A 27,089-nucleotide genomic window follows, 5' to 3' on the forward strand; every position below is an offset into this window, starting at 1 on the left:
TATTCTGAGGCATTATAATATATTATCATAAAGAAGCAATGAGAAAATACATAACATCAATCATGTTCTATTTATGATAAAACCCTCAACTCAAGCTCTCATTCATACTTGTCAACAACTTATGTCATTCACATAAAATCTAAATTCAGGGCAAGGATTGATGATACACACATATATATAGACTATCATTTTATCAAACAACTTGAGAAACTACATGCGTGTGATGAGTGGAATCTTGTTAAAAAAATAAATTTCTAACTAATCCAAAACTATCTCAGCACCAGCTGTAAAAACTACCCGAAATTTCAAAACAAGAAGTAGACCTATATTCTTTGCCAAGCCAGTGACAGCTAAATCTAGTCAGCTACTGAACTAGTTACAGCATAACACGGACATCTCGAATTCGTCGGGACCCGCAGCGATAGTTCGAGGGATATCTTACAAAGATAAAGAAGAAAAGAAATCCCCCCCCCCCCCCCCCGGGACTGCAGGTACAGTTCGACAGATACATGATTTCGAGTCTTCTGTGTTCGACCTATCCCATGTTATACTGTATCTAACAAACAGCATGTTTAGTAGGCTACTCTACCCCTCTTATTTGTTTGCAGTCTGGATCGATAAAAACATTTGTTTGCAGTCTGGATCGATAAAAACATTTGTTTGCAGTGTGATCCATTCTGAAGCATCTTACCCTAGAGAAAGTCGGTAAATAATCTGTAATCTGAAAATTGCCATAAAATGCAAGAATTTTGACTCTGAAGTAAATGCCTTTACACTTTGTATCAGACTTCTCACCCCGCAAAGAATAATGTCTCTATCTCCCCCCTCCCAACATTTATTTTCTTCAGACATGACATTCAAGCACGCCACCTGACAACACTCATCACTCACTCTCACATCATATCATTCAACCCTTTCCTTTGTGTTTCTTCCAGTCTTTCTTCTGGTTCGGTTTCTTTCCTTTGAAAAATTCCACTTTCTTTGCTGGACCCTTTGAACCCTTCTGCTTGTTTTTCTTGAACTGGACAGGACCTCCCTTTTTCTCTTCTGCTGTATTGCCCGACTTTTGTGGACCATTAGACTTGAAGTTTCCACTTGTCGTCCCCGGTGACCCAGCCTGTTTGCCTTTCTTTTTGGTTGGCTCTTGATCTTGATCTTTCACAGAGGGTGGAAAATGTTGAAAAAATGATTATATTATTTCAGACGGATAAACTAACTTTAGACGAAGACGAGGATTCAGAGTAGCAGACAGGAAAAGAAGTAAGATGACATTCCCGGTACCTACCGTAAAAATTACTAAATGCATCAGAATGATTACCCTGGATCTCCATTATTCAAACATACTTTTAAGAGTATACCAGTAGTGACTGAAATGAGGCAACTTAACATAAACATGCTATTCACTTCCAAGGAAATAGAGAATGGTAATTGAAAGTGTTTAGTTAGAATGAACCCTTTAACTTTAATCACAATTTCAAATTCTGCCTCATCACTTCTTCAGTACTTGTGGAAACAACATTCAATAGCAACATAAAGGGGAAAAAATGAGACTGCACTCTTCTGAAAATGGTAAATTTTTTGTTGTAAACTAGAACCAGTATATATATATACTTATATGTATGTCAAATGGTCAAACAAACTGGTGCCTTTTCGTAAAGTACCCACTCCCTGTGTTTCCTTTAGAAAAAAAATGCAGCCCCAAAGTACAAAATTGGGGCTCCTCTCTCCAAACCTCTGAAAGGAACACCTATGGTAGGCAAAATGAGCAAAAATGTTAATTTTCAAATCCATCAACAAAGTAAGTAACTTTCTCTGTGCATAGTCACCCCTTGAAAAATACTGTAAACCAAAGGAAAAAGAGTACCTGCTTCACTTGGGCCGGACTCCATGGGTTCACTTTCTTCTGTAGTGGCAGCATCTGCTGTCTTAGATTCTAAGTTCAAAAGAAACGAGATAAAGACATTATGTATCTAAAATAACATTCTCAAAGGTTCATTTTCTTCTGAACTGGCAGCTTCTGCTGCCGTCTTAAGATTCAAATTTTTTTTTAAAAAGAGACATTATGTGTGCTTAAAATATCAACCATCTCAAAAATGCACATACTACATGTATTTCAACTGTACCTTGGTTGAACAAAATTTGAGACTTACATAACATCATTTTCAAAATAAGAACTTTACTCATAACAGTCGGAGGAAAGAGTATATTAGTGATTACACACATACAGTTGAAACATAAGATTTTGGACCTCAGCCAGCCATCAGGCCACCCTCAGATTATGAGAAAATAAGCCAATACTGTCAATCCTTGAACCTGTCACACCATGAAAATCAGGCACAACCTGATTTTTTATTTTTGTAGCGCCTGGATGGTTTGAGCGCCAGCAATAAATTCCTCAATACGAACTTAAAAACCTCGCACCTGATTGTAGTGTTCAAAAGCAAACTAGTCATCCCATCTACTATAACCCCTTTACTGTAAAATCATGTATGAAAGAAAAAAACAAGTTGAATGATTTTTTTCTGTTTTTTTCTTCTTTTTTATATGATGCAAATGTTACACCCCCACTGATACAATTTAAATCCTTTTGGAAGCAAGCTGCTTTAACCCTGCCTGTCAGGGACATTCGGGCCGAGAAGGATACAACATCCTATCACTCAAACTGAGAAACTTGATAAAAATTCTCCTCATACAGAAAACAAACCCATGCCTTCTGTGTCTGACAGATACCAGTGAACAGTTCTTTTCACAACATGATAAGTAAAACTTGTGTAGCTGCAAAAAATAAATACTCTCATGTGCATTTTTTATTCTAAATTATAAAACTTTTTTAGAGCTTCTTCTGCAGCACTTCCCTTGTCCCACTAGATTTTGTTAGGACTTCAGCTTGACATTGACCACAGAAACTTTTCTTCACTCTATAAATAATACAAATGTGTATATTGGCGCATTTGCGTATCATGGATCTATCTATCAGTGCTGCAAGACAGCAATTGAAAATTGTTCTTGGAGGTACCGGTAGGCTATTTCAGTTTTTCAGGAATGTAGGCCAACCCAAAAGTTAGGCTTAACTTCCTTAAATATCAAAACCACAGCTGACAGTAGTGACAGGAGTCAGTCAGCATAGGCCTCTCACATCACAGCAATGCACTCACCTTTACCAGGGATCTTGTTGCTGAACTTTTTCAGCTTGGCCACAAAGAAACCGTCCAGATTGTGTGTGTGAGGATAGAAGCGTCGGGACAGCTTCAATGTGGGGTGAAACCTGTGCTGTTGGAACCTGAGTAGGAAAGGAATATTTTACAATCAGCTCAGTTTTTGTTTTACAGTTGTAGGGTCGTATGAGTCGGTTTTGTTACAGCCACATGTAGCCAGGAAAGGAGCCAGAGCTTACTGCAAAGCCACTCCTGCTTCATTGAAATGGTAAATGGAATCCCAATCATGACAAAAGTCAAAAGGTTGATTAGATATATATAACCCATTGGAATCAGATTGAAATAAAGGGTTGATCAGTGCTAGCCCAAAACCACCACTTTTATCGCGATTATGAGGTACAGACTAATTCCCAGATTCAAAAACAATTTTTTACCGATGTCTTGGAACCAGAGAGCCTAGAGTCTAAGGTAGACATAAAGTCCACGAATCTTGAACACGAAATTCGCGAATTCTCGAGTATCTCGAACATAATGAGCGGTCCCATTTCAGTCCCTATGTTTTCTTTGTATTGACTTCACAAATGCGTACATTCACGGAAGGTGGGTTCCTTCCCTTTGCTTAGGATCTAGGGGTAGACTTCCAGTCCAGACCCTTAGGGTGGAATGTGTTAACAGACAGAACCACAAGTAGATTATTTTTTTAAAATCTCACATTAAATAAACCTTTCAGACCGTGGCCACGTTGCACTGGACAACAATGATATTTTCAACATTCCACTGAGGTGACAGCATTTCACATAACATTTAAATAAAGAACTTTATCCCCTGAGCTCATCTAATGACCACACATAATAAGGTACATTGTGACAAATGGTTGTAGCACAGCAGAAATGAAGACTACACTTACAAAGCCCAGCACTCACCTGACATAGCCTTCCTTGCCGAAGTCCAGGCCACAGGGAACTAACTTTACATTTCGTTTCTTCAGCGCAAAATCAATCACAGCTTCATTCTCCTCCACCTAAAAAGTACAAACATTTCACATAACATAACCTGAAAGCAATGGCAAATGTGTAAGCCCTACGTAAACGGTTAACTAAAAATAACATGACTATTGCATCGGCAATAATCCTGTACTTACCAAAAGCCCAAATTTTGCACATGGCTGAACATACACAATATCTATTTAAATACGGTATAATATTGTTAAAGTACGTCACTTTGGTCGCCTAAAACTTCCGAACCACATAACTTTCGGATCTGAAAAAATTAACGGAGGTTCAGAATCATTTAAAGGGAGCACAATTAAGGAGTCTGAAATCACAGTAGTTTAATTTTCAGTTTTTCATTACTTTCGTTTAGATCTAATCTTGGGAAAGTCCTTCTTCTAAGACGCCATTGTAAACAAATGAGGTTTCCGTTTTTTCACTACTGGAACATCACTGACGCGACAGAACAACCCTGGATTTTCCCTTGAAATTCAAGAAAATTTCAACTTTTTAAAAAGAAATTCTCCAAAGCTAATACTCACAGTATATGAGAGCAGATACAGTAACAATAAGTAATGTGTATACACAGATCCTTATTTTCTCATTGCAGTTGACCACTACAAACATCATCATCATTGCCTTTCTCACCCTGCATCAGGGTATAGGCCACGGACAAACACCCTCCACTTTTCTCTATCCTGGGCTAGCCTCTTGATGTTATTCCATGTCTTCCCACTTTTCTGTACATCGATTTCTGTGATTCTTCTCCAAGTTCCACAAGGTCTTCCCCTTGATCTCTTGCCCTGTGGGTTCCAATCCAAAACTTTCTCTGTTATGCAGCTGCCTGACTTCCTGAGAGTATGTCCAATCCATCGCCACCGCCTTCTTCCTACCTCATCTCTGACTGGGATCTGTCTTGTTTTCCTTTACACATTTCAAACATAAATCTCACTTTTTAAAAAAACTACAACCAAAATAACTGACTCAGCAGAATGCACCAAAATTCAGTTTTCCCAAATGACATTACTCACCAGTATAGAACAGGTGGAATACACAACATAGCCTCCTGACTTGGAGTTGGCATTGCAGCAGTCAATGGCAGCCAACAGCAGCTCCCTCTGCAGGTGAGAACACCTCTGGATGTCTTTCTCATCCTGTGGAGCACCAGGAGTTCGTTGGAATAAAAGGTTTTAGTGGAACTTCATGAAACATTTACTTGACACTGCTCTTATCAGCCCATCACCCCATGAACTTTAACACGGACGCCTATAAAACACCAAATATGATAATAGAAGACTGTTGTCTTTTCTATTACACAGTAATTTCAGGGAATCAAGCCATTAAATTGGTCAAATAGAGTGAGTTTGACTTGTGCTCTATTCAGTAACAAAAGCACCGAAGGACTTACTTTGTTAATTTTGACAGCTTCATCCTTAGAGATGACACCTGTACCACTGCAAGGTGCATCCAGCAACACCCGATCAAAGCTGTGGAACACCTGCAGAAAAGTGGAAAGATCAAAATTGTGAAATGGTATAGGTTTAACTCATTCGCTACGCCGAGCCGTGGGGGGCGGCTTGGCTAAAGTGCTGTCAATACGCTAAGCCGCCCCCGGCGGCTCGACGACCGATCTTCAATTTTAGCGTAGATTCTATTCCAATCCACATATCCATGTTAAAATAAAGGTCATAATATAATGTTGACTTCCAGGTCAAGCATTTCCACGGAAAATCGGAAATTTAGATTCAGTTTTGAAATGCAATTTCGTAGTTTATTCGACTTTGTTTTATCGCGATGCCAAAATTATAGCCCAGACACCAGTCTTAGTAATTTTACACAACAAAATCTATCATTATTTTGCCCACTAAAAAAATGTAGGACTCTGTTTTATAATAGTAATACGATTGGACTCATATTGTCAATGCACTGTTATTGAGAAATCAATATTTTTGAGTGCTAGATCTAGGTCTAGATCTAAATTGTCAAAATATTTTTTCTTCCCAAAATCACTACTTTTTGATGAAATTACACTAAAAGTGCCACTCAAGACATGTATAGGTTTATTCCAAATGCAATTCTGAATAATTCCATAAAAGATACGAGTGGGTTTTTTCTGTTTGTGATTGTTTTTCAAGATTACAATATTTTTTTTTTTTCAATATCGGATGTTATGATCCAAATGTACAAATATTATGGAATGTATGTAAATAACTGCAAACTTTTCAATATTTTCCAGTTCTATATTCATTTATGGTTATTTTGATGTATCATTTGACTAGGTCAAAACATATTTTTTGAGTTTCACCAAATACTATTAATTGTTTATTTTCAAATTTTATCCGCATCCAATCAAAATTGTGTTGCATAATCGCCTCTTACAGGAACCAAAGTCGAAAAATACATAAATAAACATTACAGAAATATTCTACAAACCATACTGAATATATTGGTATATAATACGTTGATATTTATTTGAATTTGTGGCCCCAAAGACCTTTTCACTGCCCACTAGTCATCATCTCATTCGCCCTCCCCCCAAAAATTCTTCCACAAGCCGAAAAAAAAAAAATACGTAGCAAATGATTTAAATTTAACACAAACCTTGAAAGATCAGGAAAACTGGTAGAAATTTTCCATTGCAATCTAAATATAAAATAAGTAGAGGTTCCGGAGTTTCACCGTTAACCAGTAGGCACCATTGTCACATTTCGAATCTTACAGACTAGGTCAAGGTCAACGGCAAAACAGAAAAGAAACAGACCGTGTCAGAGCTTTCATCTAGCATGCATGCGAAAAAAAAATCCCATATGCACAAGGAATAATCTACAGCAAGTCAGCATGACAACTGCACCATTTTACACTTACAGACCACGATAAGAGTAGCCCTAAAATGAGGTACAAGCAAACCAATCTAAAGACCATCAACCACCTACCACGGGAACTAGAAAATAATAATTCCAAAATGGATTTTTAGAAATAATCACAAAACACCAGAACACCTGCCAGCAATAATGAAAGGGAAACAAAAATAGCTCAGTAAAAACTATGCAAATATCAAGACCTTATAATGAAAGAGAATAGCTCTCTCTCTCTCTCTCTCCAGAAACCTCAAGTCCCAACAAACTAGTAGGCCCTATATCATACCACTCTGCCACAATCTGTAGGTTAAAAGCAAAGAAGTTTGAAGACTCAATCAAAAAGAAACGAGTCCTCGACATCAACCAGTAATTATGAGACAACATCTACTTCACAAAACCATTCTTCTGACCTTGGGCAAAGCACGACCGTCATAGCTGGTGACCAAACTGTTGATGATTCCCATGCGGTGCAGATTGGAAACAATGGCCTTGCTCCTGTCTTTGTTGGCATCATTTGCCCATAGCAGACCTGTGTTCTTCATTAGTGCAGCTGCAAAATGAGAAAGATACAAACTTGTTGTAGCGTTGCTACAGAATCATCAGCATACTGACCTATTTCAGACTATCATCATTGTAAAGTAGACTTTTCATCAACCAAGATCAGATTTAACATAACTACTTCTAGATTCAACAAATGAAGGAAAAAACCCCCAAACTTTTTTTCATTCATTAAAATTATCTCACAAACAGAACTAACCTATACATCAGTAACCTTGGATACAGTTAAACTAAGTTGAGCACAAACAGCCTTTCCTTTCTTTGGTTTCTCCAGCAAATCCCCCCTCCTCCCAAATACTCTTTAAAAAGCAGGTTTTTAATTTTAACAAAAATTTTTTAAATAGTAGAGAGTTTTACGCCGCTCGCAACTGCATAAGGTCATATGAGCGCCAAGGGATGGGTGTCAACAGAGAAGTCTTTACAGGGAATCAGACTTAGACTGTTCACCTCTCTAGCTTCAACAGCAGAAGGTCTGTTTCGACTATCAAGGCACCCCAAAATAGCTGCAGTTCCCCCTATGTTGTTCCAGCACAGTATGAGCATGACATTGATAAATCGGCCCTAGAACTGCCCTGGTAAAGGAACCCAATTACTCTAATTCAAAAGCCAATATAATAATATACTAGTGTACATGGGATTTCAGAATTCTTCGAAGAGCTTGCTTCACCAATTAGGAAAAAAAAAAGGAACGCCAGCAGAAAACTGAAAGGCCCCCAAAAAATTGTCTTGTGTGTAATGTAGTCCCCCCCCCCCCCCCTAAAAAAACAAACACTTCTAGTTAACATTTCTAGTTTTAGCAGAACATACAAGAACGATCAGTGTAACAATGTAACAACAATAATCTTCAGGACGTACCGATGTAGCTGGATTTGCCCCCAGGAGCAGAACACATGTCCAGAATCCGCTCTTTCTCCTGGGGTGCGAGAGCCATTACTGGCAGGAAACTAGCGCCCCCTTGCAGCATGTAGTGGCCTGCTAGGTACTCCGGAGTTGCTCCTGGTGAACAAAGAGCAAATACAAGGGTACAAATTAGCTCGAGAAATATACTCTATAACAAACTATAGGCAGTATGATACAAGAAAAACAAGTGTAGCGTTTGAGCTACAATGAAGACGTGTAGTAAAAACAAGTGTAGCGTTTGAGCTACAATGAAGACGTGTAGTAAAAACAAGATGTGAAACGGAATTATTTTAAAAAGAAAATAAATAAAATCTACCTCAAGTATTCTCCTACTAACAATCTACTCATAGAATCATAGAATCACTACGAATAGGAACAATCGAAAGAAAAGGACAAAAATGATCCTAAGACTTGGAGAAAACCAAATCAAAAACAGAAATGTCTGTGAGTAACAGAGTGCTTGAGAACAACAAAATCAAAGAGGAACGGGAAAAATAAGGAAAGAATTCACGCAAAGAAATAAGAAAGGGAGAGACTAGATATATGAATAAGATCATACAAAGAACATGAATACAAAATATCTGATAAGCCAACCATGGTTCACGCTGGATACATTTCCTCTCACATTTGAGTCATAAAGAGAGAAAAGTCAATTTATCAAAACTTTAACTTCTTCCTTGTAAATAATACAAGACCTTTTACAGGAACATAGAATTAATACTTTCTAAAACATGCCATTGCACTGAAAGCCACCCCCCCCCCCCCCCAAGGCTCCGAAAAAACCCCACAAAAAACCCCAGAATTTAGTTGCCATCTTCAGCGAGATGTGAGGGGGAGGAGAAGGGGGGGGGGGGGGGGGTCTCACCTAGAGGCACTTTAGTGTCAAAGACAGTGAGTCCAACACTGCTCCACCGGGCCATTGGTTCCACGTTCACACCACGGTCAATCAGCATCTGCCCCACAGCACAAGAGAACAAGACACAAGTCAGCACCATGGAAATATTACAAAGAATTGAGTTAAAGAGAAACCGATGGAAATAACAAATGTCATAACACATTCTGAGAGAAGTAAAATCAAAGGAAAAACAAAATTAAAGAATACTGCTTTCCTTCAACCACCGCCACTATGCAGTTTCATAAGCACAGTTCTGGTAGCTACTGATTTCCACTACCAAAATCAAGTCTGTGAACAAATTTTTAAAACGACAAATTCACTTAAGGAACGTCTATATTATATCGAAATTAAAACCCTGTATGTATAGACCTATATAAGCAGTACTCTAAGAACAACCATAAATCAAAATTTTTCAAACACATTACACCCTGAGGGTCTGGACGCAAAGTCTAGTCCCAAATCTTAAGTAAGGGGAAGGAACCCATCTCCCGTGAATACAAGCAATTAAAAAACGCAACAAATTGTTTAAATACTAAACCAGGAATCACAATGAATTTTTACACCAACCCCTGAACTTTGACAGTTGATCCAATAGACTTCTGAATATATATTGTGCACCCCCCCCCCCCCCCTTCTACATCAGTTTTAAAAATGCAAAATAAACCAAAAGAGAGACACATTTCAGTTATTTTCCTCTTGTGCTCCATTGACATTGATTCTCATCTCGTATGCTTCTGGCTTACGGGTCAATGGCTGTCTCATCTTGGTTTTGGCAGGTACATAAACAATCCACGGGGTTCCAAACAATTTCATAAATGGGTACAATAAAAAAAAAAATGAAGCCTCTTGTCAGGGTGACATCCTGAGGGAATTTTCCGTTTGTAGCCTATCTGTCTTACGGCCGATCTCAGGCTACTCAAGGCCTACCGCAGCCCGACTTAAGGCCGGGGTGGAACGACCGCCAGCGCGGTATAGATTTGTTGTTTGCTTGTTCTTGCTCAAATCCATCGTTATTTCCATTTTCACACTCAATTGTGTTGCTTTTCAATAAGTTGAGACACCTTCGAAGTGTTGGAAACACGATTGCACTTCGATCGGCTCTAAAACTAAAACTACCGATCCAAAAAAGTTTGTTTCGATGTTAAAAGGAAGAAGAAACATTTTTCAAAAACTATTTAAACCGAAATCTCGGCCCCAGTGTCTCGTCAAGGCGAGACTTTGTTTCTAAAGACACCTAGTCGGAGCGGGTGGTTCCAGGAGAGTTAGGGTTGAGCGAGAATGGAAATCACAGAGTGATCCTGGGCGAGTTAGGGTGTAATGCATTAAAAGAAGGAATCTCCATGATCACACAAGAGTCTCAATGAGCAGGAAAACCAAACCAACCCCCCATATAAGGTGTTTCAGTCCAACAAAAAATGCTGGCTTCCCTGTAAGGGTACTCACAGGACCGAGATCTCTGCGTCGAGTCTTCAGAGTGTTTGTTCTGATAGTGACAGGCCGAGGGTACTCGTTTGCTTCAACGAAGTCCATGATCTGAGGAGAGGAACACCATGGGACAACATTAGAGCTAGAAGTCAACACATTGACCATACAAGATATCAACAAAGTGTCAGTACATTTTCCAGGAACAGATAACTATGACAGAAACACAAAAGCAGTCAAAGATGCAGTCAAACATGAGTCTCCAGCAACCACCAAAACAACTATTAAGTAAAGGGTATTAAAAAAAGGCATGGAGAGTAGAAAGGAGGGACTCCATAAAAGAAGGTAACTGGAGGAGAATGGAAATCTAGTTACTCCAATCAATAATTTCAAAATGATTCATAAAACAACCTACAAGTAACTTTAAGTCACCGACTACGGTTCCCGTCACCGGTACAGGGTCTCGGCTGGTTCGCTGGTACGGATCCCATACCCGGACGGGATGGACTTTGCGGTTTTGTTCGGAAACTTATGCTCCCGTCACATGTACGGAGACTGACTCCAGTGCTAGTCTTGCCACTTCTTTCCTTTCATGCTGAGTTTGGCGAAGGTTTGGAGGTCGTAAGTTTTAAGGACAAAGGGGCTAACCCAGATTTCGGGGGTTTCCAGAAATCTTGACCTACACCAAAAGTGGGCATTGCCTTACCTATGGAGAAGTTTGGTTTCATTGGTGTGTATATTTGTTTAGTTATAGAGAAAACTCTCCTCTTCTTTTAAAGAGACCTCATAAGGATCCAAAACCTTAAACTTTGATTTTCTTAAACAGCATTTATCGGGACAGTCCCTGTGTGCTTAAAAGCGACCATATGTAGTAGAAATTCAAGTTCTATGATGCCGCATGCCATTTGCACTTTCACATCGTGAGGAAAATTTCAAAGCAAAGAAGTGAATCAGGACAACATCAGCACAAAGAAAGAAGTGCAAGGAGTAGACAGCGCTCTAGTCCCATCCAACCAAGCACTACAACTCTTCCCAAAAGTTTTATTTTTAAACAGGTGAGAAAGACATCTCATTAACTCACCTCTACAGGAAACAGGTCCATCAGCTTCCTCATGAGAAACTCATTGTAGTTGAATCGTGAACACAGATCTCTCACCAGTTGATCAACGTACTCTTGTCGAGACCTGCCACACATAAGAGAATCATTTCAATTTCAAATTTACAAATTGATGATATATATACAGTAAGACCATAAAATTTACCAAACCTCAAGGTTTTACCCTGAACAGCAAAAGTTAAAACACACAGCAAAGACACCAGGAGCAACAAGCACCCTGGCGCGTATTTCAAACCAAATTTCTGAGCTTATAGTTACTTGAGAATTATCAAGTGACTGGTCACCAAAATTTTATTTTTTTTTCAATTAAAAAAAATAATACCGTACAACAAACACCAATCTACCACCACACTACATGATACAGAAAAATTTTTAAAGCCAATTAAAATACATTACAGTAGTCTCCGCCTAAACACACACCACACAAAAGCATGCTCCGCCAAAACGCACGCTTTCATCATATGACGGGTTTTTTAACTATATAATTTAGAAGTACAAACGCACGGTCACTCCCTCTAAACGCATGCTCTGATCCGTGAAACACGCCGACAGGTAAAGCTTGACAAGAGGAAATTCTTGCTACAGCCTACACAGCTTGCATAAGACAAGCCTAGAAAAGCGGATATTTGGTGAGGCTGCCCCTCATGCTGAACAAAGAGAGTGATAGACAGCGTTTTCACACCCAATGTTCCAGACACTTAGGTTCCAGGACTGGTCGGTGAAATGTCGGGGGACTGAAATGTTTTTTGGCTGGTAACTGGAAAATCATCTTTGAGAGGTTTCTGACTGGTGTTTGGGTAACTGCATGTAATGTACTTAGTTGCCTAGACCTATGATGCGCAACACGCGTGAATGCTGTAAAACACTAGATAGGCCTCTATAGGATTAAAGATTAGTCAAGTAAGCCTAATCAGCTGTGCTCGAAAAACTTAAAACGTACTTGTTCAACGAATCACAAGAGAAATGTTTCTCTGAATGTAGAGATGTATGATTCTGATGTCATCCATAAATTTATCGCCGGGGTGGTCGCTTGGAAAGCCACGTAGCTGGGCCGTCGTCTGTATGACTATCACCAGCAGTATCCTCTTAGGCTATCTGTTCCCCACATTTTATGGTGCATATCATTACATTGAGTCTGCCTTTCTGCCCCCCCCCACCCCTGCCCCTTACCCAATCAATGCCTTTGTATTCTTAACCATAGTAGGGGAATCCTTTACAAAACAGTCACGTGTCATCACATTATCAGCCAGTGACCCCCACCCCCAAGGGAGGTCACTAGAATATCAAGGAATTGAGGTGACTGCGTCCCTTCCTCCCTTGGCACAGGTTCATGTAAACGCACGGTAAGGAGCCCTCCTGAGCACCATGTGTTAAGGCACAGACTACTGTATTGCAGAGACTATTGTATTGCATTTTTAATAAAAATAGGTATACAAAAAGTTCCAAAATAATCGTTATCTCACCTGTCTGCTTCCCTTCGAGCAGCAAAATCACCGAGCACATGTCGAATGTGAGTAATCCTGTTGTCTAAGATTGCAAGATCAGGTGGTACATTAGGTGGAAACAGTCAAGGAATAAAACATTTCTCTAGAACATACAAACTAGTAAACTGAAATTCCTGAGGATAAAAAAATATATATCTGTTGCCTTAAATGGTACCTCACAAAAAAAGCATAATTTTTGGCTTTTTGTCGTTCCATACACATCACAGAAGTGGGCAAAATTTGCCGTTCCTGATTGCCTATAATAAAAGACATGGCATGTTCATCCCACTAATCATCTGGCTCTGATTCTCTCGGTACGAAGATTTAGCCACAGGGATAGTGTGAATTCCTATTAACGAATAAAACAATGTGTACATCAGTACCAAATTTGCTAGTTTCACTTTACTGCTAGACTTACAAGCGGCAAGATGAACATAGGTCCGGCCTTATAGACGAAAGCAGGCCTCTGCAAAACATAAACACGAAAATGACTGGAAGAAGGAAGACAATTTAACGTTTAGACTTAGATTTGCAGGTTGTTCTAAATTATAAGGAAGAAGGGGAAAATGGGGATGAGGAAAGTTAGGAAGGTAACATCATTGAAGACTCAGGGTCCGAATATGTCAAGAGTGGACCAGTGCCAGACAGCCAGTCCACTGACTATGCGAGTGATGAGACTGCTGTCCTGGCTAATGAGCAGAGCTGAAAATCAGAGCTGATGTTAGGAACGCACGCCCCCTGGTACAAAGAGGTTAATGATAGACAGCGTTTTCACACCCAATTTTCCACAGGCACATAGGTTCCAGGACTGGTCGATAAAATGTCGGGGGACTGAAATGTTTTTTGGCTGGTAACTGGAAATTCATCTTTGAGAGGTTTCTGACTGGTGTTTGGGTGACTGCTTGTAATGTACTTAGTTGCCTAGACCTATGATAAATATATTATTTCTTTTAACTGAAAGCAAAGAAGTGAAAAAATGGGCTGCAACAACATCAACCAAAAATCAGAAATACACCAGAAGTCAAAGGATATCTTCTTTTTCAATTTCCTGTCCACTTGGTAACGTGAATTTCTCTTGTGACTGTACATTCAGCATCAGTTCTTTTTGAGCCATTTCCCTGTGGAGTTAAATAAACTTCATGAGAAATGTATCCGCTTTAATGAAGAAAAGCAGAGAGTGTGATCAAACACTTATGCAAAAGAGTACATTAACAAAAAACAATGAAATATAACATCGTTCCCAATTAAGAGAGGACAAAAATTTATTGGGCTACTACTAATTTTTTTCTACATGCTCACTTAATCCTGGCTTTGTTTATTTTAATACCCCCCCCCCCCCCCCCCCCCCCCCCCCACTACAAACAAATCATAACACCTTTAAGTATGCATGGTGAAGCACATCCAACAAAAATAGAGTTTGATTTTCATCTTAGCTACTTCCATCCACCACATCGTCACTCTTTATACAGAAGGGAGTCACATCTTATAACCTCAACTGATCAAAACATAGGCTAGAGTGAAAGAACACTAACCTAACAGCTGCAGTATTACTAACAACAATTTCACACTTCAAGCTCATTGTGAGGTATAGCATCAATCTACTTACTTGACCTTTTTCTCTTTCTTCAACAATTTTTTGGCTGCTTTCTCAACTCCAAGTTCCTGAAATGCATTTAGATAAATCTCAAAATTGATAAATAAATTATGTGCAACTCAAAACTGTACTGAAAATTTTTAAAAGGAAGATTCTAAATCAAAGGTGTTTGCACAGAATAGAAAGACTTTACAGATTCCTTACAAAAAGGTTATATATGTACTATTCAGCAGTATTTAAACATACACAGTATAAGTAATATTTTAAAGCAGCATTTGAATATCTAGCATTTATTATGATCCATAGACTCATTGGATAGATGCAACAAAACTTCCTAAGAACCTGGAGCCAGGCTAGTTTGATTTATGTAGAAAACCAAAAGCCCAATCATGAATGAGTCTACCCATTGGCTGCAAAGCTAAGAAAAGAACTTGCTGCAAAATCAACACAACATTTAGATAGTAGCATATTATTTCAAATCAACATTATAATAAGCGTATTTCTTTTTAAAACAATAAGACAAGAAAAGTAAGAATCCAAAAAATCTCTAAAAGTTGAAAATACACAGCCCAACATAAAAGAAACATATGTTAACAAATAATTTAATCTACAAATTAAAAAAAAAAAAAATCCTTCACTATGTCTTTAAATTCTTGTACCTTTAAGGAGTATGCTATAATGAACATTGAACTGAAATTCTTTAACAATTGCCTTGAACAATACTGTTCCATTACAGACTTAATAAGTTGTCCCGTGTGAAGAGAGAGTAAGAGTGGCACTTTCCCCCAAGCCAGAACAAACGCTATGTAAAGTGATCACATAATTATCCCTGTAATGAGCTGAAAACAAAAACACTGTCAACATACACATAAACTCTACCTCATCACTGTCCCCTTCATCTTCATCATCATCACTGTCTTCCTCTTCATCGTTGTCATCATCGGCCTCCATTTCTTCCTCCTCATCACTTTCAGCCTCATCATTATTGTTGTTGTTGCCTTCGGGCAGGTCCACGTCATCCTCTGAGAATTCATCTTGCTGCAGTAAAAACAATCATAAAAAAAAAAAAAGAATTCATCAGCACTACAGTTTGAAAACAGTATAGCCTATGGCAAAAGTGCAGCATATATAATAACTTCACTGTCAGGTTAGTTGCATGGTATTTTTCTGTTTGTTCTACAACACTGCAATTTTTTATTTAAAGGTCCACAGAACCAGAGTGGTACAGTAGAATACCACCGTAACCCCTAAACTGCTAATTGTAAATATGCACTCCACTTAGTAAGGAAAATTCCATCAAATGTAAGACGCCATAGTTCACAATATTTAATCGATGTTTGTTTGCTTATTATAAAAGACAGTTCCGTTAAACTATAATATATAACAGTAGAAAGATAGATCTAACTGAAGAGTTGACTTTATCCACTGACAAGATCTGCACAGAACAAGTCACAACAATGTAAACGATTTAAATGCATAAAGACTGAACAAGCATTCCAATTTAACATGTTCGCCCTGTCTCGCACTATGTGGGTAAGAAAGACAACACATCTTGCTTTGTTTCATGGGTTTTACACTCAGGCTTCCCATCAAATATTTACATTTGCTATGAGTCTATAAATAAAACACTGTATGCTTCCCAGGAATTTAAGACTGTTTCAGAATGCTATCAGTCCTGCTGAGGTAACAATATAGATTATTGTAAAGCGCATAGAGCTTGCTGTTAAGAAGGATTTGTGCTGGCTGTGTATTGTTGTTATTACTATGTCCTTATAGCTAAAATGATAAGCTTTCAAGGGATTTCACTCTCTTTATTCAAAAATTGATATTAGCTGAGATATCAATGAAACAAAACATGGGTGTTGGCAGCAGTATGAAGTTCATTTACAGAACACAGGATGGCACATTATCGAGACATACATCTACAGCGCAGTCAAGGTGTTTAACAAGAATGCTATCAGTCCTGCTGGTGAAAAAATATAGACTGTAAAGCGCATAGAGCTTGCTGTTAAGAATCAGGATCTCTTAATTCTCTATTCAACATGACACCAAAAACATGTCAGTGCAGATAAAAGGCCAGTACATATAGTAACAAAGAGAACCATGCAAGGCAGGTCAAAGCTATTTATCTGTTGAACAACACTGTAATTACCATGGTTACAATTTAACACAGCTTTAGAGAGCATTCTAAAATAGGAGAAACAATGATTTGCATACATATTCTGTCTACAATGAAAAGGCAAGGCAAAAGAATTCTTTTTCTATAACAAGTCAAGTTGCAATGGGGCAAAATAAGTTTTTTGACAAACAACCAAATCACGACCTGAGGCAGTGAAATGAGCATTTAAAAAAAAAAAAAAAACCAGGACTGGCCCTATACACTGACCATTACTTCCTCGCCGCTGTCAGACTGGCCATCATCCTCACCATCACTGTCAAAGAGAAGCTGAAAGTAAAAAAAAATTTAAAAATTAATAAATCTGAGAAAACAGCTAACAGTTTTAGGTTCAGTCTATAAGTGACAGCAAATAGCACAATGTGGAGTGCTCGCAATATCCCTGAGAAACAGGATATGGCAAAACTGATGAATAAAAAAGAAAGAAAGAGAGACGTGAAACAAAGACATCATTGACACCCTATGTCCACACTTGTAAAAGAAAGACTGCAGATACTGACTACTACATATGTTGGAAAAACTGAGGGGAAAAAATGACAAACAGAAACAAGAAGATGTAACAGTCAGAGTACATCCATTGTTAAAACCATTTATCCTACTCTGTGACAAATACCCTTTTGCACATTACACATGCTTAATAATCAACAAAAAAGAATAATTGACAAAAATGGATGTTTCAAACTGCCTTCAGCAAACCAAAATATCAAAGCTTGACACTACACAAGGATTCAAGTATTAGAAAACTTTAACAACATGCACAAGGACAGAAGAAATCCCTGGTCTATTTAATTTTATTTCTGAACCTCAATTATTGGCACCTAGATTGGGACGTCCAATCAACTAAAACACATCCGTATATATTATAATATTACTAATTAAAAATATTTTACCTTTGGCTTCTTTGCTTTATTCTTTGCCGCTTCATTAACTGGTGGTGCTGTTCCTTCCACTTCATCACGTTCAGAAAATGAAAAATATGAAAGACGAGACATTTAATTACGACAAGTCACACAAACACTGAGACGAATCATTAAAAAAAACCACAACATATAATGATATCCATTCTGTTACATGCATTGCTAAAAAATCAAGAGCACCCCGTCTGTCGTTGCTTACTTTCATGTTGTTATCACTCCCGGGACTGAAAGCTCAAATAAAAAGCATCACCTTTAACAACTTAATGTAATACCCCTGGGGCGCTGCTACTGTCTCAAGTATCTTTAGGGCCATTCCCAAAGGGGGGGACATTAACATGTTCTTATGCTCAGTACAATTGTAAATGGGCTGATTCACAAATGTCATGCTTAAACTGTGCCTGAACTGCATACCGGGAACAGCTGCTTTTTCTTTCCTACTCCTTACTATCGTCATTTTTCCTCCACTTCTTTTGTATGTTTGTCAGTCACTCTTTTGTGACCTGCTACTTCCGGGTGCCTTGATAGTCGAAGTAGACTTTGTGCTGTTAAAGCTGGACTTCTCTGTTGACATTCACCCCTTGGTGCTCATTTGACCTTATGCAGTTGCAAGTGCTGTAAAAAACTCTACTAAAACTAAAAAAAGCTTAATGTGTACTTGAAATTTAGCATGGAACTATTCTGAAAGCAAGAATCTATCTCCCGCTGCTCAGTACAGCAGATGGTAGGGGCGGGCACGAGACGAGCCGAGTACCCGTTTCTCGCGGGTAACGCCCTTCCCGTCACTTCCCGGGCACTAAACTACTGCTCGGTATCGAGACGTGATATTGCTCGTTAGCTTGACACAACGAGTAACAGTAACGAGAGTAAGAGAGTGAGAGGCGAGAAATGACAACGCAGACAGTGCCACCCATCACCGTGCCGTCCTGTGTGTGAAACTGAAAAGGAGGGGAGAGGTTGGCGAGATGAGGCGAGTGGGGAGTTGATCAGGGCCAAGGCCTAGGTCGTCTCCCTACCTTCCTTCACCGCCTGCGCCTGGGCAACAGGTCAAGCCTAGTTTCTAAGTTCAGATCCCCGCCACGATCGGTCTTCTTGCTAAACGAGCTGCTCGTTCTGTGGGGCGAGAAGAGAAATCTCGGCCACGGCCGGCCTTCTCGCTGAACGAGTGGCTCGAACTGCAAGGCGAGAAGAGAAATTGGTCACGAGACGAGAAGTATTTCTTGAGACACGAGACGGGAAATATTTCCCGTTCTCGCACCGGTCCTGGCGAGAAGTAGGTCAGCTCCTCGGTCTTCTCGCTCGGGAAGGAAAAAGCGCTTCCCGCCCGTCTCTAGCAGATGGGGCAATTCAGAACCCTCCACATGAACCTCCCAATTCAATTTAGAAATAATTTTATTTCCATCCAATACAGAAAGTAAAATTTTGAACACACAGAAGCCTACAAGCATTCACCTCACAGGTACAAGTTGACAATGCAGTTTTTTCACATTCAGAGACTACGCAAGAGCTGGCCTAAAAATATTCATTGTTTAATATAAAAAATGAACATGACCATTGTCAGTAAAAAGAAATCATCAATAGTATTGCAGCTTCATACTCACCTTTTCTTTTCTTTCCTTTGACTTTCAAAAGCCTTTCTTCCTTTTTAGCCTCCCTCTTTTTTAACCTGCAATTTAAAAAATGTTCAGGTATTGAAATTGAAAAGAAAAATTATATCTAATAATACTTAACTGTGCACCCCCCCCCCCCCCCCCCAACACACACACACACACAAAAAAGACCATACAATTCAATCAAACAAATGAAAATCTGATGGCCAGTTTCACCCACTGACTTACAATTACAATACAAAGTAAGCTGTACAAAGTACAGAAATATATAAACAACTCTATATGTTATCCAGAATGGCATTTTCCTCTTTCTGCTTATTTCAATTGAACAATGCCATTTTTAATCTGATTAATTAACTATATTTAAAATAACATTAAATGGTCAGGCGGGGATCAAGGACTGGTGATGGGTCTCATTTAAATATTGAGAAATGCTTAAGCGTCTCAAACAGCTTCTCCCAATCCAGCCAACCATACCTGCCCGTGGTGGTCCCTGTTTCCACTGACACAGCTCTGGCGAGTTGTTGGCGCCAACAAACCAACTCCCCCCCCCCCCCCCCCCCGTTTCCTAGAGGGGTTAAAACAACAGGATGGGAGCAGGTGTGGCCCCACAAGGCGCAGGAGGCAGAACCCACCGATGTGTGGTAGACGCTATGCTCCTCACTAACACACCCCTACTCTCCCTTGAGTGGGTGTCTAATCTGCCTAACACCCCTACTGCTCTTTATCAACACACCCTCTGTGGCTGAGAAGGAACCAGCCAGTCTGGGGAGGTCTGGATGGATCGAGCGGAGTGCCTGACTTGCATTCTGACCGTGGACCTCTTAGTAAAGGCACAACGACCCAGGACGTGACGATCCAAACCAATGGCTTTCTCACTTGGCCGAAACCTCATGCAAGAGTAGACAACTATAGCCAGTAGCCATTGGTGGTGGGGAATGGGCAACGTGAACCCTACCTGAATTACACGGTCACAGGGTAGTTAGGTCTTTCCCGCCTCATGAAAACCCTTGTACCACAAATCCTCAACGTGCATGGCCCCTTCTCAGGGTGGGCAGGCAGTCCACAGACACCCCAGTCCTCAATGCCACAACAACAACAAATGGTCAGGCAATTTACTTTTTTGCTACACTTCAGAACCACAACATTGACAGCCAAACAAAAAAAGAATCATTATCTACCTTTGTTTTTGCCTGCTGCTCAATTTTTTCTCCTTGCCATCTGTAAAGAAAGTTGAAAAAATATAGGACTTTCTGTCAAACAAGCATAAATGTGATTGATTTAACAGAGAACATGTATATACTGTAATGCTTCCCTTAGAAGTGAAAAGATGTGCAGAAATGGAATTCAACGATAAATTTACAAAAAAATAAAAGTACTGCTTAGAAAGAATATGGTAAATTACCAAGTGTCCAAAGTTCACAAAAGAAAGTGCACTTTTTGCTTTCACAAAAAAGTTTCAGCATCTATAAGCTAATCTAGATTCTAGTAACATCTATAGGCAATTCAATCTAGTCTACAGGTCTCTCATTTATCACTGACAGAATGCTACATTGGACGAGGGGGGTGGTGTGGCGGCGCACGCAGGTTAAATAACGACCCTGCAGTGTAAACGTGAAAACTTTTGTTTTTTTTATTTTATCTTGTATTCAAATGGTCCAACAAACTTGCCTCCTCATCCTGATTGACAATTTACAACATTAAACTATGATTTTATAACGAAGAGCACTAATTTAGTGAATCAAATTTCCCATTTCCTGTGGCTTCTCCCACTCATATCTAATGGGAAGAAGCAGTTTAGTCATGTGACACACCGCCAATCGAATAACCAGAGGTCCCCCCCCAGCGGTTGCCAAAGAGAGCTGTGCAGAAAGCCTGTATTTTGAAATGATGCTTACTAACTTTGAATCACATTTGAACAGTTTTCCAACACACTTGTAAAAATGAGTAATGAGCCATTGCCAAAACGTGGGGAAAAACACAGACATCTCACATTAGTGTGTATAAAATGTGATGCATTAGTATTTATTCCTCCAAAACGTATACACACGTCAAATATAGGATGTAGAACCTGCATTAGCAGTTTCAGACCCCTTGTCAGCTTTACAATCTTGAGTTTGTAAATTTTGTGCCAAAAATGTTCGTTTTTTAGTGATTCCTGGAGTGTCATTTTGAGCACACCAATGCAAACTTCCAAGAATGTCCAAAATTTAGTATTTTTGGGTGGTTTTTTTTTATGTGTGCTTTGATCCTATGTTATTTGTCATTGAGAAAGGTTAACTTGCTCAAGAAATCGGTTTATTTGTTTGCAAATAGACGAACAATTCGGATTACTTGTGCGTCTGTCGTGTCGTCACGGACTAGGTGTTTCAGAAAACACCATTATTTTTCAGTAGAATCACCGTAGCTGGTTAAATCTCTTTGCCTATCGTCGTTTATTCAATACTTCAAAAGCCGCGATGCGCGAAAGGAACATCGGGTTCCTAGATCTACGATTTCGGTCGGCTGTTTAACATTCGCCGCTATTGTCGTCAACTTGCTACGTGCCGGAAGTCCGAATTTCGCCCACTTTTGTTTTGAACGGGTCATCAAAAGTGCCCGGATATAATTGTTTTCTTGAGTGACTTCCCCTTACCCGCGTCCCCAGAACAACGGAAGCAACGGGGGAAACAGAAAAACGAAAGTAGTCATTGCCTTCAGCGTCCGGTGACGCACAAGAATTTTGCGTTGAATGTGACGTACTGGGCTGTTTTGCGTGTTTTTAGGCTACTCTGTTGAATATTTTAGTGAAATTGCAGTGTTTACACTGGATTCCTGGAACAAGAGTGTGATGTGTGAACAAACTTCGAGAGATGGATCATTTCTGTGGTTATAGATTTAGCTTTTGTGCTCAGTGATGACGTTTGGGGTGTCGTCATGCAGCCGTACAAGACTAACATACAAGAAATTACATTGTCCTAAGAGCAAACATTTTTTAAGCAATGTGTGCTCTCTTTACTCAAACAAATAAACAAACATGTCCTTGTTTATCTGTCTAACTCAAAAATACACATTTGTTCTTTGTTGGTATGATATACCTTTTTCCAATACATTGTGTCATTGTGTCATCATTGTTATGTACAAGTAATATTTTTCACAATTGCTAATATCAATAAGTTTTCAACATATATTTCATACATACAAGATTCATTTAGAAGCAAAATACGCCTTTATTGATCTGTGTATCTCTTAGTGCAAATTTGTTCTTTGTAGGCATGATTTTACCTTTTCCCAGTATGTCTTGTCATCACTGTTATGTACGAGTACTGTTTGTCATAATTAGCAACATAATTGTGATCGTCCACTGTCTTTGATATGACCTGATATCTGTTTCAAAGCAAAAGAAACCTCTCCTGTTTGTTTTTTTATTCTTAAGGTGCGCTTTTATCTCTGGAGGCAAGACTTTTGTCTTTTCCTGTACATTGTGTCATCATTGTTATGTACAAGTCATGTTTGTCATCACTGTTATGTACAAGTCAGCTCCATTGATTTTGTGCTTTTGCCTCATATTAGTTTAAAAATTGTTTTACACATGTGTTTTTCTGGTACTGAGGCTTTGATAACTGTATTTTTACAGCCTTTCACTATTGTGATGTGTTGTCAATGATAATGTCCAATGTGTATCCTTTTTTGTACATAACAATGATGACATGTTCTGTGCACTGCGTCATTGTTACAAAGCTTGCCATTCATATTACCATTATGAATGGAGTTCATAGTGTACAAAGTGTTTGTTTACTAAACAAATGGAATTTAAAGTCTATAATTTGCCTTGCTGATTATCTGTTTTTGTCATCACTGTTACATACAAAAAATACAGTAGTTGCCAAACCAATAGACCCATATCTCCAAAACCGTACATCTCCTTGCTCTGATACTCTAGGAATATGAGCACTAAATGTCAATCTGTGACTGACAGAAAAGAGAGTCAAATTGGTAAGAAAATTTTTTTTGCACCACTGAGTCTCAAGAGAGTCTCACGTTTTGGCAATTGCTCTTATACAAGAAAATAAAGGTTCATTTCTCTCTTGGGTGGTTTCAGCACGAAAAAAATTAGGCCGGCACTATTTCTCCGAACGTTCGGGAAAATAAAGCTGGGCACTATTTCTCCGAACGTTCGGGAAAATAAAGCTGGGCACTATTTCTCCGAACACTCTGAAATATCATCCTTTCCCCCAAATTTCGGATATTATATAGAGATCTATAATTATAGTATGGGCCTACCAAAGACTGTTCGTATACAATATGGTTCAATCGGTCCAAAAAATGTCCGCCGTAAATATTTATATAAAGAAATGCTACAATTCCAAACAGTTTTTCGCTATAGATATGACGTGTTGCCTATGAAAGGTGCTGCTTTTAAACGTAATGTGTTGTGTTCACTCGTGTGCTGTCTAGATCTAGATCTACGGAGGGTTATTGATAACGACACATAGAACTGGCATCTGCGTTTGTCACTGCTGCGACCAATGTACTGACACTGGCAAGCCCCTTAATGTGTGTGATTCCATAATTTACATGTAATATCCTGTACTTTTTTTTAAATTACGCACATTTAGGGTTAAAACTGCCAATCTTCTTCGGACAGGTGGACACACGCCCTTATTTGTTAATGTTTGTTGTTGTTTATGGGCTGTTCTAATTTTGATTTCTTTCTGTTGTGAAACCTTTCTTTTTCACGTTTTTACACTCATCTAAAAATCTCATCTAGACTAGCTGTTGAAAATTGAAATAGATATAGACCCAAAAATTTGCTCCTGTGTGTGTGTGTGTGTGTGTGTATGTATGTATGTGTGAGTGTTTGAGTGTGTCTGTGTGTGGTAGTAAGTGGAGAGTGAGGAGTGTGTGTGTGTGTTTGTTTGTTTTTCGGGCTTTATTTCAGCCTTTATTCAGTAACAGTTCAAAGTATACAAAAATAGAAACACAGGATCCATTCACTCCAGGACTCATGAGGATCCATTCACTCCAGGACTCATGAGTCATTCGTCTCTTTCAGTTTCACTCTTTCATTCAATTCCCGTGTTCTCTCCCGCGGCTCATCCCCGTCCGCATGACTTTCATACCCCACCCCATCCCTCCAGGCACACACAAAGAAAATCTCACTTGTTCCCTGCGAACCATGGACAATAATATAGGCAAAACACCGCCTGAGCTGCATTCCTTTTGTTCGTGAGCTGTGGACCAGGCCAGGGGTGGTCAGTGTCGTCGTCTTGTAGTTGCTGTCGCCTGTGGATACACTCGCACATTCTTCCTTTCACCCGCTCTTTCACTCACACTGTCTCTCCATCCACAGTTCAGCTCGTCATACGTTCAAAAGTTGCCCACTAGTTATGTTTAGTTAGTGTGTGTACATGTGCATGATGGTGGTGTTTGTGTGGTGGGTGTTACTGAAGGTTGTCTGTAGGCGGGCTTGCCATGCGGTACGTGTTCCTTCCCAGACCAGAGGCAGAATGAAAGTTGGCGCCGAACTCTCGCAATAAATAGATATATATATAGGCAAAAAATCACGAGACCGGAAGCCGAAAACCGTTCGGAGAAATAAAGATCGGCACTATTTCTCCGAACGTTCGGAGAAATAGTCACTTCGAAAAAATTAAGTGAAAAAAAGAGCTTGGATTGTTTAAAATTATTAAACTAGGATCTAGACTTCTAGATTCTCGATCTACACCTAGATCTAGACTAGATCTATCTAGATTTAACGGAAATTAACGTCCTCGTCCATTGGGCCTGAATAATTTACAACCCTTTAACCATCGTACAAGAACATGGTCTCATGCTCCTGTCTCAGTACGTTCGTACATGCTCTCTGTTCCTTGAACCACACTGTATTGTGTGCAGAGAGGCCAGCCATCGTTAAGTGTGCAAACAACGAATGGTCCAGCCAGTAGCCGGTCCCACATCCCGCCAGTGTCGGTAATGAGCCTTTTTTTTTTTACTGACAGGCGAAAAATGTTTTTACATTATTATTGTTTGTTCCCAACTAGATTTAGATCTGGGAGGACTTCCGTAACGAGCTACCACTATGAGACAGAGCAGAATTGAGGGCTAGGGGTAGATCTAGGGGGGTAGTTAGGGTTAGGGTTAGGGTTAAGCCTCTTCTTTATTGTGTTTGATGGGGTGGTCGCTCGTTACGGAAGTCATCTATCTAGATCTAGATAATCTACAGGTAAGATTGTACTTTAACAGACCACCGGTCGGAACTACTTTCACTCTGGCGCCTAGTGGTCCGCTATTCCTCCTTTCCGAGCACCCCTACTCACTCTCCTACTCAGTTTTCTACGTCTTCACCTTAAGACTGCCAACAATCGATTGACGTCTCTTACCGGGTTTTTCAGTCATCATGAGCGTGCCACTGTGCCCTTTGACCCACGACCCTGACACCTTGAGGCTAATTGGTCAATGTAATCACGTGGTCCACTATTATTCGCGCACGAGAGCTCATTTGCTCGCAACTTGGCGAGTATCTACCCCGATTGTCCGCTCGTATTATTGTTTATGTGTCTTTAAGTTATTTTTGCCAGGGGAGCTACCCCCCCTGAAACCTTCCCCCCACTGTTGTTTGTTACATTGATATAGATTCTATGTAAACATGACTGTCCGCTCATGTTATTGTGTGTTTTCTTAATCATAGTTTCCAGGGGGTGAACCCCCCCCCCCCCCCCCCCACTGTTGGTATGATACACGGTGGTTCACCAAAGTTAATTCCCCTGCCCACCCTCAACCACCACCTCTCGCTCATCTCGCCAGTCGCCGCTGGCTTGCGCTGTGCGCGAAGTTGCCCGCGGAACTAATTTACCTTTTGTCCGCACGTAGAGTACTATGAGTGCATAGTTAGGCTAAGCGTGCGTAGTAATCACGGGCCGAGAGACGGGTGGTCCGGTAAAGTACAATCCAGCCTAATCTACATGCGGTAAGCCACCAAGAGCCAAGCTGATTTTATCGGCCTGCGAGAGGTCAGGGGGGAGTCCTCGCCTCATGCCCACTCGGGGTCTGAGCTCTATTCTCACCAGAGGGGGGGGGGGGGAGAATAGCGAGAAAAGGGTTATTCTCACCGTGAGAATAGCGAGAATAAAGGTTGCCAAGAACTAAAACTACTAAATTTAACGGGAAAACAAAACGAAAGTCCTTTCTCAAATCGCCATCAAACGACAAACCTTCAAAAACTGTCCCAGAAAAACTGGGCGGCTGCTGTTTCCTAGTTTTTCTTCCAGGTCCAGTCTTTGGTTTATCGTCCGTCGGATCTCTTTTTCGTCCCATCTCTGAATCATGAAACAGCCCGGGGTATCAAATCTCAATAAATAACGCTGTCCTGTCTGAGCTATGAAGGCTATGTGTGTAGTCTTTTCCAACCATGCGGGGTTTGTTTAAACCGGATGTA

General features: G+C 39.8%; 1 protein-coding gene across 2 annotated transcripts; it reads right to left on the reverse strand.

The window, feature by feature from the left end:
* LOC101849558 (probable 28S rRNA (cytosine-C(5))-methyltransferase) lies at positions 1-27,089 on the reverse strand. 2 transcript variants are annotated; one of them, XM_005105411.3, is made up of 20 exons: positions 26,866-27,089; positions 20,854-20,893; positions 19,664-19,728; positions 18,039-18,097; positions 17,359-17,418; positions 15,852-16,010; positions 14,985-15,040; positions 14,411-14,496; positions 13,358-13,451; positions 11,859-11,961; positions 10,799-10,888; positions 9,326-9,413; positions 8,416-8,556; positions 7,413-7,552; positions 5,553-5,642; positions 5,176-5,298; positions 4,079-4,176; positions 3,156-3,280; positions 1,865-1,933; positions 1-1,155 (listed from the first exon to the last, which is right to left on the reverse strand). In XM_005105411.3, exons 1-20 carry the CDS (start codon positions 26,966-26,968, stop codon positions 908-910), a joined length of 2,037 nt encoding a protein of 678 aa, XP_005105468.2. In that variant the 5' UTR covers positions 26,969-27,089; the 3' UTR covers positions 1-907. The 2 variants fall into 2 exon arrangements, with proteins under 2 accessions (XP_005105468.2, XP_035827495.1); XM_035971602.1 differs by having other exon boundaries at positions 1-1,167.

The sequence above is a fragment of the Aplysia californica genome, unplaced genomic scaffold (assembly GCF_000002075.1).
Source record: "Aplysia californica isolate F4 #8 unplaced genomic scaffold, AplCal3.0 scaffold00470, whole genome shotgun sequence".
NCBI classification, from domain to species: Eukaryota; Metazoa; Mollusca; class Gastropoda; order Aplysiida; family Aplysiidae; genus Aplysia; species Aplysia californica.

What these genes read in the sequence shown, in the direction of transcription:
- LOC101849558 (XM_035971602.1), bottom strand. Translation starts at nt 26,968, where the DNA reads ATGGGACGAAAAAGAGATCCGACGGACGATAAACCAAAGACTGGACCT. An exon ending in ACGGTCGTGCTTTGCCCAAG is followed by an intron (nt 5,643 to 7,412) that starts GTCAGAAGAATG and finishes ACTTTTCTGCAG; the next exon opens with GTGTTCCACAGCTTTGATCG. An exon ending in GTCCGGCCCAAGTGAAGCAG is followed by an intron (nt 1,168 to 1,864) that starts GTACTCTTTTTC and finishes AACATTTTCCAC; the next exon opens with CCTCTGTGAAAGATCAAGAT.